This window comes from Aotus nancymaae, unplaced genomic scaffold (assembly GCF_030222135.1).
Source record: "Aotus nancymaae isolate 86718 unplaced genomic scaffold, 86718_ANA_hifiasm-v0.15.2.pri h1tg000040l, whole genome shotgun sequence".
In the NCBI taxonomy this organism is placed as follows: Eukaryota; Metazoa; Chordata; class Mammalia; order Primates; family Aotidae; genus Aotus; species Aotus nancymaae.
In genome coordinates, this window is record NW_026988454.1 from 92,999,844 (window position 1) to 93,016,932 (window position 17,089).

Genomic DNA, 17,089 nt, shown 5'->3' on the forward strand with positions numbered 1-17,089 from the left:
AGAGCAAGAGACGCCGCCTGGAAGCCACTCATCAAACAGCTCCGCCGGCTTGGTAAGGGGTGATCGTTCAGGTCTGGGTCATTGCCACTGGCTCCTCCCTCCGCCCACTCTTGCTTCCCGGACTCAAGAGCTGCTGAACTATCCGCGCGTCGGCAACGGGCTCCTTAGGCTGGCTCCTGCACAGAGAAGGCGGGAGGAGGGCTCTGGGCTGCTTCCCCTGCCTTAGCCGCGCGCTTCCGGCGGGGTCGCCGCCACTTCCGCTCGAGCGCGCCTCGCGCTGTGCGCGCGCGGACCCAAGGAAGGATCAGGTGCGCGGCCCGGGAGACACCGCAGTCTCCTCAAATCAGCCGGGCCTCCAGCCGCCGCCGCCGCCGCCGCCGCAGCCAATACCCTGCCCAGGCCTGCGGCGCCCCACCCTCACCTCCTTCATTCCTACCGGCCACGCCAGCCTTGGCGACCTGACCCGCTTGTGGTCTCGAACTCGGTTAGTCCAGTGAAGGGACAGAGAAGCCTGGGTTCCCGGCGGCATCATTGAGATGCCTCAGTCCTGAATTCTGCCCTCCATTAGGACTATCTGCTTTGTGGGATAATTTCCTCATTGGTTGAGTCAGTGAGTTGCGTGTCTGCAGAGAGCATCCTATCTGGTGGGTCTTCATCTAGATTTTGCACATTTCTTACTAAGTTCATCCTAAGAATATCTTACAGATAAAGAAACTGAGCTGCAAAGAAGTGTAAGAACAGTAGAAACAGGAGATAGCAGTACAAAGAGAAAAAACAGCCTGACTTTCCTCTATTTTTAATTGATTTGGGGACATTTTAAACTTACAGATAGAAAAGAAACATGGGTTTTGTTGACATACCTCAAAACAAAATGGGTATAACACCTTTAAAATGTAAACTATTATGCTGGATATATTTGTATTATTCTGAAGTCATTTAAAATAATGTCACGAAGTATTTATTGCCTGCTGTTTGTTGGACCAGTAATTTCTTTAAGGGTTAGTATTCAAGCAAAGGCATAGTGAGGAAATAAGAAAAAAGAAGGAATGCTGTAACAGGAAAAAAGGAAAAGGAGGAGCAGATGAAAAGGGCAGGAAAGGTTTAACATTTACGTAACACTTGCTATGCACCAGACGGTTTTAAGCTCTTTAAATGTATTACCTAGTTCTCACCACAGCCCTATGAAATGGGTGTACGGTTATCACCTCTGGTTTACAGAGAAGGCAGGTGAGGTCTAGAGAGGTTAAGCAGCTGGCCCAAGATTACACAGTAAGTGGCAAAACCTTTGCTTGAACACATCAGTTTTGCCCCAGAGTCTGAATTCTCTCCCCTCAGCCTCCTGAGTAGCTGGGACCACAGGCACATACCACCTAGGCTATTTTTTTTTTTTGTATTTTTTTTTGTAGTGACAGGGTTTCACCACGTTGCCCAGGCTGGTCTCAAATTCCTGGGCTCAAGGGGTCTGCCTTGACCTTCCGAAGTGTTGGGATTACAGGCGTGAGCCACTGTGCCTGGTCCTAGAGTCTATGCTTATTATTATTTTCTAAAATATTTATTTATTTTTTGAGATAGAGTCTTGCTCTGTTGCCCAGGCTGGAGGGCAGTGGCATGATCTTGGCTCACTGCAATCCCCCACCTTCTGGGTTCAAGCCATTCTTGTGCTTCAGCCTCTCAGGTAGCTGGGATTACAGGTGTGCACCACTATGCCCAGCTAATTTTTGTATTTTTAGTAGAGAAGGGGTTTCACCGTGTTGGCCAGGCTGGTCTAGAACTCCTGACCTCAGGTGATCCGCCTGCCTCAGCCTCCCAAAGTGCTGCGATTACAGGAGTGAGCCACCATGCCTGGCCTGTGCTTCTAATCACCACACTGTATTTCCTCTGAAGGAAGGATAAGACTCAAATCAACTGGATTTGATGCTACTGAATAGGAGTAGACAAGACAGGCTTGCAAGGTAATTATTCTTCCATGTGAGAGTATGGGCTAAAATGTTTCATGGGACAAAAATACCACGAGTAAAGTTCAAAAAGAGGCAACATATACAGTGCACAAATAATTGACATCTGGAACAGGCAGTGAAAACAAATATATGTAAGAAAAAGCCAACCCTTCTTTGCAAGTCAATCAGTGAATCTTCTGTGGAAATGGAATAAAAAAAAAAAAAAGAAAAAGACAACCCCATAGAGAAATGGGCAAATGTATAAATAGATAATCGATGAAGAAGTAAGAATGAAATAAAGCTGACCACATAAAAAAAGATGCTTAAAAAACAAAAAGATGCTTAACTGCACTAGTGACCCTGGCATGCAAAGCAAAACAATAGAACCATTATCTCTCACACTGGCTAAAACTAAAATTTGAAAATATCAATTTTGTGGAAAAGTGAATATTCTTAGTAGAAGTATAAATCAGGATAGTCACTGACAGGGGTACGGGTAGATTTGGCAGTATTAATTCAAGTTAAAATATTAAAATTAAGTAATCTTCAAAGTAATACTGATTATAATGAAAAACATTGCTTCAGACATTCTAATTTCACTTTTTTATTCTACAGATAAACAGGTGTTCAAAAAGAGGTATGCAAGATATTTAACTGGAAACATTTTTTGCATAATGGTTTAAAATTAGAAAAATATAATTTCAGCAGGTACATAAACTATGGTAATAATTTACTCATTTGCTAAACAAATATTTGTTGATTGGTTACTGGGTATTAGGCATTATTCTGAACATTGAGGATAAATTGACAGTTATCATTGTGAACTAAAGAAAGTTCATCTTTAGGGTGGGTCAGTGGCTAATTAACCTTCCCCTTCCCCTTAATTCTTTGTTACATCTTGATAGAATGATTTCAACTTGTTCTGTAAATCACATAGGACTCCTCTCTAATAACTACAGAAACAAATTTTTTTTTTTTTTTTTTTGAGACGGAGTTTCGCTCTTGTTACCCAGGCTGGAGTGCAATGGCGCGATCTCGGCTCACCGCAACCTCCGCCTCCTGGGTTCAGGCAATTCTCCTGCCTCAGCCTCCTGAGTAGCTGGGATTACAGGCACGCGCCACCATGCCCAGGTAATTTTTTGTATTTTTAGTAGAGACGGGGTTTCACCATGTTGACCGGGATGGTCTCGATCTCTTGACCTCGTGATCCACCCGCCTCGGCCTCCCAAAGTGCTGGGATTACAGGCATGAGCCACCGCGCCCGGCCCCTTTTTTTGTTTTTTAAAGACGGGGTTTCATCATGTTGGTCAGGCTGGTCTTGAACTCCTGACCTCAGGTGATCCGCCCGCCTTGGCCTCCAAAGTGCTTGGATTACAGGCATGAGCCACTACTCCCAGCCCCAAAATTTTTTTTATATTGGATCTATACCCTAATTTGAAGGTATAAAGGCACAATAGCTGACTCTAAAGTAGGAATGAGGAAAGCTGGAAAGGAGTGGTCCCTGCTGATACTGACCACTTGAAGTGAAAAGCTTGAATAGGTGTCCCAAATACCCTGATGACTTACTTTTCACTGAAATGCAAATAAATTGGCATCTTAGATATGCTTCCAAAGATTGTGCCCTACTCCCTGAACAGCTTTTAATGAAGGCAGAACTACAGCAAGAGAAACTGCCAGATAAGTGGTTAAAAAAAAAAAGACTTCCAGGGGCTTGTTTCTTATTATGGTTATATGGTAAATGCCTAGTTAGGACAAAGAGCTTCATTATGGTTTGCTCACATTATCCCTGGGTGAATAGATTCAATTACAAAAGAGATTGATGCCTCAATCATAGCGAAAACCTTGTCAAGCTCTCAACTTAGACCATAACATACTTGTTTAAAAGTGTGGAGAAGGGGACAAGAGAGGAAACAACATGACAAGGAGTTTATAAATCTGAAGGATGACTTTCTTGCTGCATCTATTATGTGACTGCTTCTGCACTCTCTTTGATCTATCCTTCTCTTTCTGAATGTAAATATTTTTGTTCTAAAAATTGGGTACCAGGCCGGACGAGGTGGTTCATGTCTGTAATCCTAGCACTTTGGGAGGCTGAGGCAGTCAGATTGCTTGAGGCCAGGAGTTTGAGACCAGCCTGGCCAACATGGTGAAACCCCACCTCTACTAAAATTACAAAAATTAGCCAGGTGTGGTGTCGGGTGCCTGTAATCCCAGCTACTCAGTAGGCTGAGGCAGGATAATCGCTTGAATCTGGGAGGCAGAGGTTGCAGTGAGCAGAGATCGTGCCATTGCACTCCAGCCTGGGTGATAGAGCCAGACTGTCTCAAAAAAAAAAAAAAAAAAAAAATTGGGTACCAGATCTGGTCCTCTCAAGGGGAAGTAAGAAGAACCCCAATGTCCTTCTTCTTCCAACTGAGTTAAAATATTGAATTTAGCCAGGTGTGGTAGTGCATGGCTGTAGTCCTGGTTATTCAGGAAGCTGGGGCAGGAAGATTGCTTGAGCCGAGGAACTCCAGGCTAGTGCGCTATGACTGCACCTGTGAATAGCTACTGCACTCCAGCTTGGGCAACATAGCAGAACTGGTCTCTTAAAAAAGCATATTGGTTCTTGTCTGTGAGGAACATCAGAAAAAAAAAAAAGCATATTGGATTTGTCAGCAGAAAGCCTTCCAAAATGAGGAAAGATGGGACCTGGATGTGAGTACCAACTCTATAATCACTTTCATAGCCACACAGGAAAGTAAAACACTACCTGAATTTCAAAATGTTGTCTTAAGCCACCAGGTTCCCTTAAGAGCTTGTTGGTCCCAATATTGCTCTGGCTGGGAGTAGGATGAAGCAGGTCCCCAGGGAATTTGTGTAAGGCACCTGAGCAGCAGATTCTATTAAAAATTCTTCCTGCAAGCCTTGCCCTTGCAATTAACTGCCATTCCTCTCACCAGTGGGTTCTCGTTGGGTCAGGCCTCTATCCCTACCAGCTCAAAGCTTGATACCATAGTAGGCAGCCCAACAGGCCCTTCCAGACAGTCTCCATCTGCTGGGTGAGCAACTCACCTGGGTCTTAGGGAGAGGAAGAGGGCTCACAGCTTTGTACTCAGGCACATTAACTTATGTGATCCAGCAACTGCTGGGAATTAGGAATGATCAATATCATTTTACAGGTAAGGAAACTGATGCTGAGAGATTGATAACTTTTCTGAAGTCACACACAAGTGCTTTTTGAATCTAGGTTTCAAAGTTGATCACCCCCTCCACCTTCCGCCTTTGGCCCTTGGATCCTTAATAAGAATTTTTTTTTTGTTTTTTTTGAGACAGAGTCTTGCTTTGTTGCCAGGCACCAGGCTGGAGTACGGTGTCGCAATCTTGGCCCACTGTAGTCTCCACCTCCTGGGTTCAAGCAATTCTCCTGCCTCAGCCTCCCTGGTAGCTGGGACTACAGGCACATGCCACCATGCCCAGCTAATTTTTGTATTTTTTAGTGGAGACGGGGTTTCACCATTTTGGCCAGGATGGTCCCAATCTCTTGACCTCGTGATCCACCCACCTTGGCCTCCCAAAGTGCTGGGATTACAGGCGTGAGCCACCTCGCCTGGCAATAAGACATTTTTTAAGCTTGTGGAATAGTCACATGCATTCTTTCCACAGCATGAGCTGTGATACAGAGACTCAGCGTTCATTTTAACTGGGCTAACACTTACGTGATTTTCTTGTAGGCCAAGCAATAGTGAGAGACTTTTTGCAATATATTTGCTTATTCTAGATATTTCTTTTTTTGAGACAGGGTCTTGCTCTGTCACCCAGGCTGGAGTGCAGTGGCATAATCATGGCTCAATGCAGCCTCAACTTCCCAGACTCAGGTGATCCTTTCACCTCAGTCTCCTGAGTAGTTGATACTATAGGTGCATGCCACCACACCTGGCTCATTTATTTATTTAGAGACAGAGTCTTGCTCTGTTGCCCAGGCTGGAGTGCAGTGGCATGATCTCAGCTCACTGAAACCTCCACCTCCCAGATTTAAGCAATTCTGCCTCAGCTTCCCGAATAGCTGGGATTACAGGCATGCACCACCATGCCCAGCTAATTTTTGTATTTTAGTAGAGACAGGGTTTCCCCATGTTGGCCGCGCTGATCTTGAACTCCTGACCTCAACTGATCCACCTGCCACAGCCTCCCAAAGTGCTGGGATTACAGGCCACCACTACTGGCCCTAATTTATTTTTATTTTTAAAATTTTTAGTAGATATGAGGTCTCACTATGTTGCCCAGCCCGATCTCCAGCTCCTGGCCTCAAGTAGTTCTCTTGCCTTGGCCTTCCAAAGTGCTGGGATTACAGGTGTGAGCTACTATGCATGGCCTAGATATTTCATATATGTGAAATCATGCTATATTTGTCTGAGGGTCAAAGAGTTTTACTTGATCACAAATATCAAACAGCACAAGCTGCTCTTAACTATTTGAAGACGAATCATAATCAAGAACCAAAGAGGGCCCAGCTACTCGAGAGGCTAAGGCAGGAGAATCACTTGAACTTGGGAGGTGGAGGTTGCAGTAAGCCAAGACTGTGCCACTGTACTCGTGGCTCATGCCTGTCATCCCAGCACTTTAGAAGGCCAAGGTGGGTGAAGATCAGGAGGTCAGGAGATTGAGACCATCCTGGCCAAAAGGGTAAAACCCCGTCTCTACTAAAATACAAAAAAATTAGCTGTGCGTAGTGGTGCGCACCTGTAGTCCCAGCTACTTGGGAGGCTGAGGCAGGAGAATTGCTTGAACCCAGGAGGCGGAGGTTGAAGTGAGCTGAGATCGCACCACTGCACTCTGGCCTGGTGACAGAGCGAGACCCTGTCTCAGAAAAAAAAAAAAAAAAAAAAAAGAACCAAAGGAAAAAAATTCTCAACCATGACCCAGACATCCTCAATTTGGTTGCCATTGTTAGAGAATCCTCAAACAAAATTCCTAAGGAAGGCCATGCCTTTCTTTTTTGTTTTTGTTAATTCTTTTGAGACAAACTGTACTCTGTCACCCAGGCTGGAACTGCAGTGGTACTATGAGGGCTCACTGTAGCCTCGACCTCCTGGGCTCAAGTGATCTTCCCACCTCAGCCTCCCCAGTAGCTGGGACTATAGGCATGCACCACCATGCCCAGCTAATTTTTGTATTTTTTGTTGAGATGGGGTTTTGCCATGTTGTCCAGGCTGGTCTCAAACCCTTGGACTCAAGCTGTCCACCTGCCTCAGCCTCCCAAAGTGTTAGGATTACAGGCATGAGTCACCATGGCCCATCAGCCATGCCTTGTAATACATATTAGTCAGAACCTTCTTTGGGGAATGTTTTGTAAGGATCAGCTGGTAATTTTAATTACGTTAACTCAGGTGCACCTCTAGATAATTTACTTAAAGCATTTTATTTTATAAACATTAAGCCCATACATACCTCAGTAGAAAGAATAAAGCTTAGTACCAGGAGAGTTCGGTTCCAGTTCAAACTCCACTATTTACTAGCTAGACACCTATTGAAACTTATCTTAAAATCAGTTTCCTGATAGTAAAATGGGGATAACAGGAGTGTGGATTATATGAGATGAGACATCTGGAAATGTCTTATAAGACAGGCACCATTCTCCTACCATGTCGTTATATTGTCACATATTTTACTTCGGCTGAGAAGAATATGTGCAATGCTAAAGTGTGAAGTCACCAGTTACACCAGCTATGTTTGGCAGATACACTTATGTATTAGTAAATTGGCTTTTAATAGTAAGAACTTTCTATCATGCTGCTTTTTCATGACCAAATATAATTTGTAACTCCAGACACCCTGACTGGCTTATGTCTAAATCTAGAGTGAGGTTATAAAGCAAATGTTGAAATAATTCAGATTGTTCACAGACTGCCAATAAAAATTGTCTACGCATAAAGGCCACTTCTTAATGGGAAAATAATATTTTCAATAAGTTTATAAATAATGTACTCAAAAGTTGTTCAATGAAGCTATTTTCTAGAAATAAATTGTTCAATGTTATAATGGTCCTGAGGCCTAGCATAGCACCTGCCATATAGTAGGCACTAAGTAATTATTTGTTGAATAAATGAATGAATGTCTTTTTAATAGCTAGGAATTTATTCTAATATTGAATAAAAGGACCTGTAAAGGAGTGAAGCACATTCTGAATTACTAGGCCTAAGGAGATAAATGTATATGCCTGACCTTTGGAAAGTAATCCACTTTGATTCTACTAAAACATTCCTAGACAGGAACCTCATGATTGTCAGTGGTACCACAGTATTTCTAACTCCATTAAAACTTCAGGCTTGACAATCATGGCCCTGTGCTAGTTTTTATTACACAAATTTCTAGAAAATACTTCTTCTTATAAGGTCTGTATATACTTCATTGTAGTTTAAGGAGTCTGACCTGTCACTCCTTAAACTACAATGACTGCAAGCAATGATCCCACTGAAGGATGCTTGCCTGAAGCATTTTCTTGAGAAAACTGGTTAAAAAAAAAAAAAAAGGCTGGGTGTGGTCATGCCTGTAATCCCAGCAGCACTTTGGGAGGCCAAGGTGGATGGATTACCTGAGGTCAGGAGTTCAAGACCAGCCTGGCGAACATGGTGAAACCCCATCTCTACTAAAAATGCAGAAATTAGCCAGGTGTGGTGGCTCGCCCCTGTAATCCAGCTACTTGGGAGACTGAGGTGGGAGAATTGCTTGAACCTAGGAGGTGGAGGCTGCAGTGAGCCAAGATCGCAACACTGCATTCCAGCCTGGGTAACAGAGCAAAACCCTGTCTCAAAAAAAAAAAAAAGCTTATTTTTTGTTTTTTAGTAAACCAATAACTGAAAAAAATTCAGCTAGGTCATTTTCATTTGAATTTAAAATTTTGTTTTTTGAAGATATATCTTTATTGGGTTCAGTATTCAAAAAGTGCCTTTAATGAAAAAGATACTCTCCAAATCTTGTCTGTCAGCTATACAGTATCATTTCTTGTAGGAAATCTGTTTTTAATTTCTTGTGTACCCTTAGTTTTCGGATAAATGCACATACACAATTTCTTTTCTTCTTTTTTCTATACAGATGGCATCATACAATACACTCTTTAGCATCTTGCCATTTTTAAACTTAATAATATATCTTGTGGATGGTTGCATTTTAGAGCAGGAACACTTTCTCATAGTTTCTTTCTTTCTCTCTCATTTTTTTGAGACAGAGTCTCGCTCTGTTACCCAGGCTGGAGTGCAGTGGCCCAATCTCGGCTCACTGCAACCTCCACCTCCCTGACTCAATCGATTTTCCTACCTCAGCCTCCTGAGTAGCTGGGATAACAGACATGCACCACCATGCCCAGCTAATTTTTGTATTTTTGGTAGAGATGGGGTTTCACCATCTTAGCCAGGCTGGTCTTGAACTCCTGACCTCAAGCGATCCACCCACCTTGGCCTCCCAAAGTGCTGGGATTATAAGCGTGAGTCACTGTGCCCGGCCTGAGTCTTTTTATATTTATTGTCTGTGGATTTTGTTTCAATCTTAGGTATGCCCTCCTCATTCCATAACTATAAAATATTTACTAATGGTTTCCTCTGTTATGGTTTGTGTTTTCTTTTTCACATTTAAAAGTTTGATATTCCTGAGATGTGATTTAATTTAGGTTGTTAGGTATTGTTCAAATGAATTTTTATTATTTTACATATATATATTTGAATCTAATTTTACAGTTTTTTTCTGTTGTTTTTGGAGACAGACCTTCACTCTGTTACCCAGGCTGGAGTACAGTGGTGTGATCATAACTCATTGCAGCCTCATATTCCTGTGCTCCAGTTATCCTCCCACTTCAGTCTCCTGAGCAACTTGTACTATAGGTATGGACCACTATGTCTGGCTAATTTTTTAATTGTTTTTATTTTTGTGGAGATAAGGTCTCACTGTCTTGCCCAGCTGATCTCAAGCTCCTTGGCTCAAGTGATCCTCCCTCCTTGGCCTCCCAAAGTGCTGGGATTACAGGTGTGACCCACTGCACCTGGCCTCAAATGGATTTTTAATAGGTTAACCTGTTTATTCTAATGATGATTATTCAATCCTTGATTGTGTAACCTGTCTTTTCCATAGTAATCTGAATTGTTCCCTTTATTCAATATTAAATTTCTGTGCATACATGTGGATGTATTTTTGGTTTTCTGTTCTATTTAATTGATTGGTCTTTTCAGGCATTAATAAAATTGCAGCCTTTTATTTATTGAAGTATTGCACTATTTAGTACATGGATAGGACTATGCCTTTTTCATGCCTGTTTTTTGTATAGCTTGTAGTTTAGGAATCATTTAAAAATTTTTACATAGTTTAGAAAATCAAAAGGATGATATTTTTATGACATAAAATTATATAAAATTCAATTTGTGTTTATAAATAAAGTTTTATTGGAACAGAGCAGTGCCCATTATTTATGTATTGCCTCTGACTCCTTTTGTACTGCATTTTATGAGTGGATAGTTTCTGGCCCTTTATAGAAAAAGTTTGCCTGACAATTGCTTTAAGTTACCAGAAGAGCTAATTCACTCTATACATTGTGATATCTGTAAAAAAAATTTCAACAAAATCATTACTAGGATATGATTTAGGGCGGGGCATAGTGGTTTATACCTGTAATCCTTCCAGTTTGGGAGGTAGTGGAGGGCAGATTGCTTGAGTCCACAAGTTTGAGAACAGCCTGGGCAACATAGGGAGACTCCCATCTCTATAAAAAATACAAAAATTAGCTGGGCGTGGTGGTGCATGCCTGTATCCCAGCTACTCAGGAGGCTGAGGCATGAGACTCATTTGAGCCTGGGAGGCAGAGGTTGCAGTGAGCCTCAGCTGTGGCCCACACTGGTAATCTCTCTACTTTGGAAGACTGAAAAAATGGGCCAATCACTTAGTCCCAGGAGTTCAAGATCAGCCTGGGCTATTCAGGAGGCTGAGACGGGAGGATAGAATGAGTCTGGGAGGTTGAGGGTGCAGTGAGTTGTGATCTTGCTACTGTACTCCAGCATGGAGGACAGAATGAGACCTTGTCAAAAAAAAAAATTTTTTTTTTAAGTATATGATTTAATTTTAATAATTTTTGTAATTGAACTGTGTACTTCTTTTAGTGCAAAACAGCTGAATCTATGGCTTTAGCAATTCATTGAAATGTGAGTTTTCTCATGTCAAAAATAGGATGGAAGGACAATGAAACATTTCTTTTTGATTATGTTTATATTTTCCAGTGTGTGTTCAGTGATACTTAAAAACTAAGATGGGACTGAAACTTTCTATGGGTTAGATGTAAATTTTTTTCTCATACATGTTTAAGTTAGAAGGCAAATGATTGGCTTTCTGTATTATCAATAGTATTTTTCTCCACCTAAAGGTTTTCTGATTCAACATTAAGTCTAGTGTCCTTGAGAATAATTTTTTTTTTTTTTTGAGACGGAGTTTCGCTCTTGTTACCCAGGCTATAGTGCAATGGCGCGATCTCGGCTCACCGCAACCTCCGCCTCCTGGGTTCAGGCAATTCTCCTGCCTCAGCTTCCTGGTAGCACCACATTGGTAAACTGGATTTTTGTTTTAAAGCTTTAATACAAAAGTTAAATGGTTTCTTTATTTCACCAAAGGGTTAATATTTGAGAAAGTGATTATCAACGTGTACACAAAGCTAACTAGAAGATTAGCTTTCTCAGTAGAAATCCAAGTGTCCTGATAACACTGGTGTCATTTATAAATAAATGTTTTGAAATTTTACCTTTTTCTTTTTGCCTCCTAACATAAAGGTCATACCAGAAAACCTCAGGAGTATGATAATTTATTTATATATTTTTTTCCTCAAAAAATTCCTTTAAGTTCAGACATTACCATTGATGTGCAATACCAAATAGCTCCACAGGACAGATGGAAACAGGAAAAGTCAGATGGTTGGCATTTAAAAGGAATAGTAATTAAGCAATTGAAAGTGGATTGGATTGTTGATTAATATTTGTTCATTTGAAAGAATCAAGTGGAAGAGGTAGCCTCTTGGAAGAGGGAGACTAAGTCACACCTGATGCCTCCCCTCACTGACCAAGGGGCTGGGATGTCTTGTTAACTTCCTCTTTTCGGTTTAATTGCATTCTGTACTCTAATTTTCTCAGATCATATATTCTATCTTATTTTTCCCCCTGGGCAGAAAGAAATCTTTCTGTTTACTTCACCCCACTTTCCTCTGAGAAAAGGCAGTCTTCTCTAAGAAAATGGGGGAAAGAAAACCAGGAGGAGGGAGAGAAGAAAGAAGGGGAAGAAGGGAAGATGAGAGAGAGAAAGAGACAGAGAGAGAGAGAGATGGGACATTAGATTAGAGTAGAAGACAGAGGAGAGAAGGAGAAAGAAAGAGGGAGCAGAAAGGGGGATGCTCCAGGCTCTCAATCTCAGGACTGTGCAAAATGATTTTCCAGGAGACGCACATGTGGTCTCATATTTCTCACAGTAGTCCACCCGGGCTCCGTCCTCAGGTCTGTCTCCCACTACCAAAACCCAATATAGCCAATCTCGCTGCCTTACCTGGAGCGAGGACCAGGGCCTGGCGCCAGGTCTGGGACTCCACTGCTGTCCCTGAACAGACTCGTTGGAGGCATTCACATTTCTCTCCACTCTTGGGGCAACAGCCTGCAACAGAAAAGGGGTGAGTGGGTGTTAGTGTTTCCCAGGGCCACCAGGTGGTCCTAGCTGGCTGGACCCCACTTTCCGACTGAGGGGAAGCATCAAGTGTGACTTAATCTCCTTCTTGCAAGGGGCTGTGTCTTCAACTTGATTCTTTCAAATGGACTTCTTTGGGGCACAGAGCTCCCCTCTCAGCTGAGGGGCCTATGGGTATTACCCAGGGAGCAGCCTCAGGTTGGGGTCATTGCTGTTGCTCCTGCCACAGCTGCAGGAGAAAGAGGTGGAAAGATGCTGAAGAAAGTACTCAGTCTGGAATCTAATTTTTAAAAACATTTTTTTGGGAGCTACTTGTCCAAAATCTTGAAATCAGAAAATCCTGATAGTTCTGTCTTCAAAATACATCCCAAATGCATACATTTCAACCACTACTACTCTATTCTAAAACATGTTGGGCCAGGCACGGTGGCTCACGCCTGTAATCTCAGCACTTTGGGAGGCTGAGACAGGTGGATCACCTGAGGTCAGGAGTTCAAGACCAGCCTGGCTGACACGGTGAAACCCCATCTCTACTAAAAATACAAAAATTAGCAGGGCATCATTGTGGACACCTAGTAATCCCAGCTACTGGGGAGGTGGAAGTGGGAGAATTCCCTGAACCTAGGAGGCAGAGGTTGCAGTGAGCTGAGATCATGCCATTGCACTCCGGCCTGGGCGACAAGAGCAAAACTCTTGTCTAAAAAAAAAAAAAAGTTATTTTTTTTTCCTAAAATTCAAGCCTACCGTGCAAAATAATCAAAGTATTAGGATGCCTTTTATTTTGGTTTCTTGGAATGACCACTGTCCACTATTAATAAAAGTGTTTGCTCTTTTAATTTATATATAAAAAGGAATATTCAGGTTTGCTTGATGTTCTGCAAATTTTGAGTGGCTTTAACATATTATGAGTGTTCTTTTGGTTACCAAACTTAGAATAACATAAAAAACTGACAAGTCAAAAGAAAAATTGGCTTCTTCTAAGTTATTTCTAATAAAATGATGTGTACTTCTAAAGTTAAAAAACCTTCTTATTTTATAGACTGGCATATTACTGTTAAGACCTTGATTATAAAGAAGAAAATATCTTTGTCATTTATCAATTAGAGACATTCAATTAGCAATAATCGTGCCTCAGATAAACCTCATTGGCTTCAGTACTGCCACTGCACAAAGCTAATTAGTGACATTCATAATGTACTTTATGGTGTAAATTACTGGGTATTTGTTAGTGCCCTCCTTAATTCTCATGACAACTGTCCCACTCTTACTTGAGAAGGGAGTATTCATGATCATTTGACCTATTTTAGGGACCTATCTATGCATTATATAGATATTTTGGAAAGTTCTTTTTTTTTTCTTTTTCTTTTTGTTGGTCTTGGACTATTTGATCTAAAGGAAAGTTCTTTTTAAAATGTTAATGTATCTTCTTAATGGTTAATGTCTAAAAATGTAAACAAGAATTTTTCAAGTATTCTATGCTATCATGATTCTAAATTTACCATTATTTTATAACCTTCTCCCAGAAATTAAATCAGCTCAAGTGGCTGAATTGTTCTCCTTCATTCAGTGAAGGAGAGATTAAAAGAGGCAATATTTCTGAGTGGTGGAGGGGCCTGCTAAAAAAAAAAAAGCAAATATTTATATAGGCAGTGGATATATAATGAGTTGGTTCATATCAGAAAACTTTGGAAATGAAGAGGTTTTCTGACCTCTTGAGTAAGTCTCATTAAAAATAGCAAGAAATTAAAGAACTTTTAGAAGCTTTGCTATTACCTAAGGGGGTAGCCATATGATAAAATGGAGATTCACATTCAAAGTGCAATAACCCAGCATCCTGAGGAAATAATGTACCATTACACTAAACAAGTAGCATTAACGAAAGCAGTTGCCATACTGAAGGTTTGTAAATATGTTCTAGCCATTGTCTGCTTACCTGCAGAATGGATTGAAGATATTCCTGATAGACAACCAAGGTTTTGCTGATTAAATTGCTTGACTGTTATTCTGGACTTAAGGAATTCCAACATATCTTCAGTGATTGGGGGATGGGGTGTGTGTGTGGCACACATTTCCCATAGCTGTTATAAAAGAGGAGTTCCAAAATGTTTTTTTTTTTGTTTGTTTTAACAATAATAACATACTTGCTGTACCAAATGAATATTTAGAACAATTAGGAAAAAAATGAATTCTAACTCTAAATTTGAGACTGCTCTCCAGGACTTGAACTTCCATGTCTTGGGAATTGCTATTAGCCTTGATGGCAATATCAACTCCTCCTGGGATCCATAGGCTACTCCATGCAGTTAGGAATTCACTTCCTGAACCTGTACTCTGTCATACCACAAGCTCACATTTCTAAATACTACAAAGGATTCATTTGATGCATCTAGCTTTTAATAGGTAACAACAATCTTCCCCATATATCTACCTAATTAGTCTCTGCATGACTAGAAACCTGAAGATTTAGTCTTTTGGAAAAGACTTCTAAAAATCAGAAGAAAAACTACCCTTGTCCTCAATGGAAAGGACTTCATTGAGGAACCATAAACTGAGGATTCTTAAGTATCTTCCAGAGTAATGATCTTTGGAAGAAGATGACCAAAACAGTGTCTTCAGATCAAGCTGCTGATGACAAGTAGATACTTTAACCCAAGACAATAAAACAAGATACTCGTTCTGGTATCTTTGCCCTCCTTTAAAAATTTTGCTCTGCTGAGGACACAAACAGATGGAGAAACATTCCATGTTCATGGTTAGGAAGAATCAATATCGTGAAAATGGCCATACTGCCGAAAGTAATTTACAGATTCAATGCTGTCCCCATCAAGCTACCAATGACCTTCTTCACAGAACTGGAAAAAAACCTTCAATCTTTCCCTACTCTGCCACCTTCATAATTCAGATCCCTTCCCCTAAAGCCACCTCCCCACTCCCCAAGGGCTGGTGGCTGACATTCCCTCCTCTCACCTCTTCTGCTCACAGGGCACAGTGACATATATCTTCGCTGCATCGTGATGAACAGCCACACCCTTATTCAGCTGGAGAGCTGGTTCACAGCTACAGGCCAGACTCGTGTGACTGTAGTGGGACCACACAGGGCCAGGCAGTGGCTGCTGCACATGTTCTGTTGCGTGGTTCAAGGGGCAGGTCATTTGGATTCCATATTAAGGACAGAGCCTGGGCCCTTCCTCACTTTTTCCAAGTCCTTTGCCAACCAGTTGCTTGGACTTGCCCCTCTTCTGAAACAGGTGGGAGCAGAGCATGGACATGGGAACGAGTGCTCTCTGCAAGAAGCCATGGTGGACCCTGCCTGAAAACTTTCATGCTCCAATGGTGTTCCACATGGAAGAGGACCAGGAGGAGCTTATCTTTGGTGAGTAGCCCCTGCTAATGTCCCTTTCTTCAGCCTTGTCTTCTCGATTTTCAATCTTTCCCTACTCTGCCACCTTCATAATTCTCAGATCCCTTCCCCCAAAGCCACCTCCCCACTCCCCAAGGGCTGGTGGCTGACATTCCCTCCTCTCACCTCTTCTGCTCACAGGGCACAGTGACATATACCTTCGCTGCATCGAGATGAACAGCCACACCCTTATTCAGCTGGAGAGCTGGTTCACAGCTACAGGCCAGACTCGTGTGACTGTAGTGGGACCACACAGGGCCAGGCAGTGGCTGCAGCACATGTTCTGTTGCGTGGGGAGCCAGGACTCCTATCGTCATGCTCGAGGTAGGTATCCTCAGCTGAACTGTGGTGGTGGAGGGGCTTGATGGTGGAGTTCTGGCTGAGTTGTGTGGCATCTTGGATTCTTAAAGAATCCCTTGTGTGGCTGGGGAATCCAGGTGCTTCCCAGAGTCCATTGGGAAAAATAGTGCTCATTTTTTTGTGGCATGAGATTGCTTAAGTTGGAGAAGGTAGCAGGGAGGTGTAAACGGGTTACCTTGGAAGGCCTGGGCTCGGGTGACATCCTCCCTGCAATGTTCCTGGTGGAGTCCAGGCCTCCCATGGGCCCCAGTTATGGGCCCTGGTTCATCAGCCCTGAGCACTTCTTTTGCAGGCCTGGAGATGCTAGAACGTGTCCGAAGCCAGCCCCTGACCAACGATGATCTGGTCGCCTCCATTAGTGTGCCACCATACACTGGAGACCTGTCTTTGGCTCCCAGAATAAGTGGAACCGTGTGTCTTAGCGTTCCTCAGCCTTCCCCTTACCAAGTGATGGGCTGTTCGGGATTCCATCTGAGTTCACTCTATCCGTAATTAAGGACTGATCTCCCCTGGGAAGTGCAGATGAGAGGAGAAGTCTTCGCTTTGCTTTTGGTGAGAAAGACATGAAAGACACTGAAGAAAGTTTGGATTTCTGGGTCGAGTCCTGTCCCTCTGATACCTTCTAGGCATGTGTCTGAGGGAAGTCTCCTGAATGTAAGAAAGTGTTATATTGGCAAAGTAATCCAATAAAATAAGCTACCTAAGATGCAAA

General features: G+C 42.2%; 1 protein-coding gene and 1 pseudogene across 2 annotated transcripts; one reads left to right on the forward strand and one right to left on the reverse strand.

The window, feature by feature from the left end:
* Positions 1-253: 253 nt before the first annotated feature.
* On the forward strand, positions 254-17,089 carry LOC105730575 (KH homology domain-containing protein 1). Of its 2 annotated transcripts, XM_012471893.2 has the most exons (4): positions 254-644; positions 15,866-15,990; positions 16,159-16,341; positions 16,670-17,089. In XM_012471893.2, exons 2-4 carry the CDS (start codon positions 15,879-15,881, stop codon positions 16,867-16,869), a joined length of 495 nt encoding a protein of 164 aa, XP_012327316.2. In that variant the 5' UTR covers positions 254-644; positions 15,866-15,878; the 3' UTR covers positions 16,870-17,089. The 2 variants fall into 2 exon arrangements, with proteins under 2 accessions (XP_012327316.2, XP_064216491.1); XM_064360421.1 differs by lacking the exon at positions 254-644 and having other exon boundaries at positions 15,861-15,990.
* On the reverse strand, positions 13,615-13,792 carry LOC135268459 (U4 spliceosomal RNA; annotated as a pseudogene).

Bases quoted from the DNA above. Each gene is read 5' to 3' on its own strand.
- LOC105730575 (XM_012471893.2), top strand. From the start codon at position 15,879: ATGGACATGGGAACGAGTGCTCTCTGCAAGAAGCCATGGTGGACCCTG. The intron at 15,991-16,158 runs GTGAGTAGCCCC...TTCTGCTCACAG, and splicing joins CCAGGAGGAGCTTATCTTTG to GGCACAGTGACATATACCTT. The intron at 16,342-16,669 runs GTAGGTATCCTC...CTTCTTTTGCAG, and splicing joins CTCCTATCGTCATGCTCGAG to GCCTGGAGATGCTAGAACGT.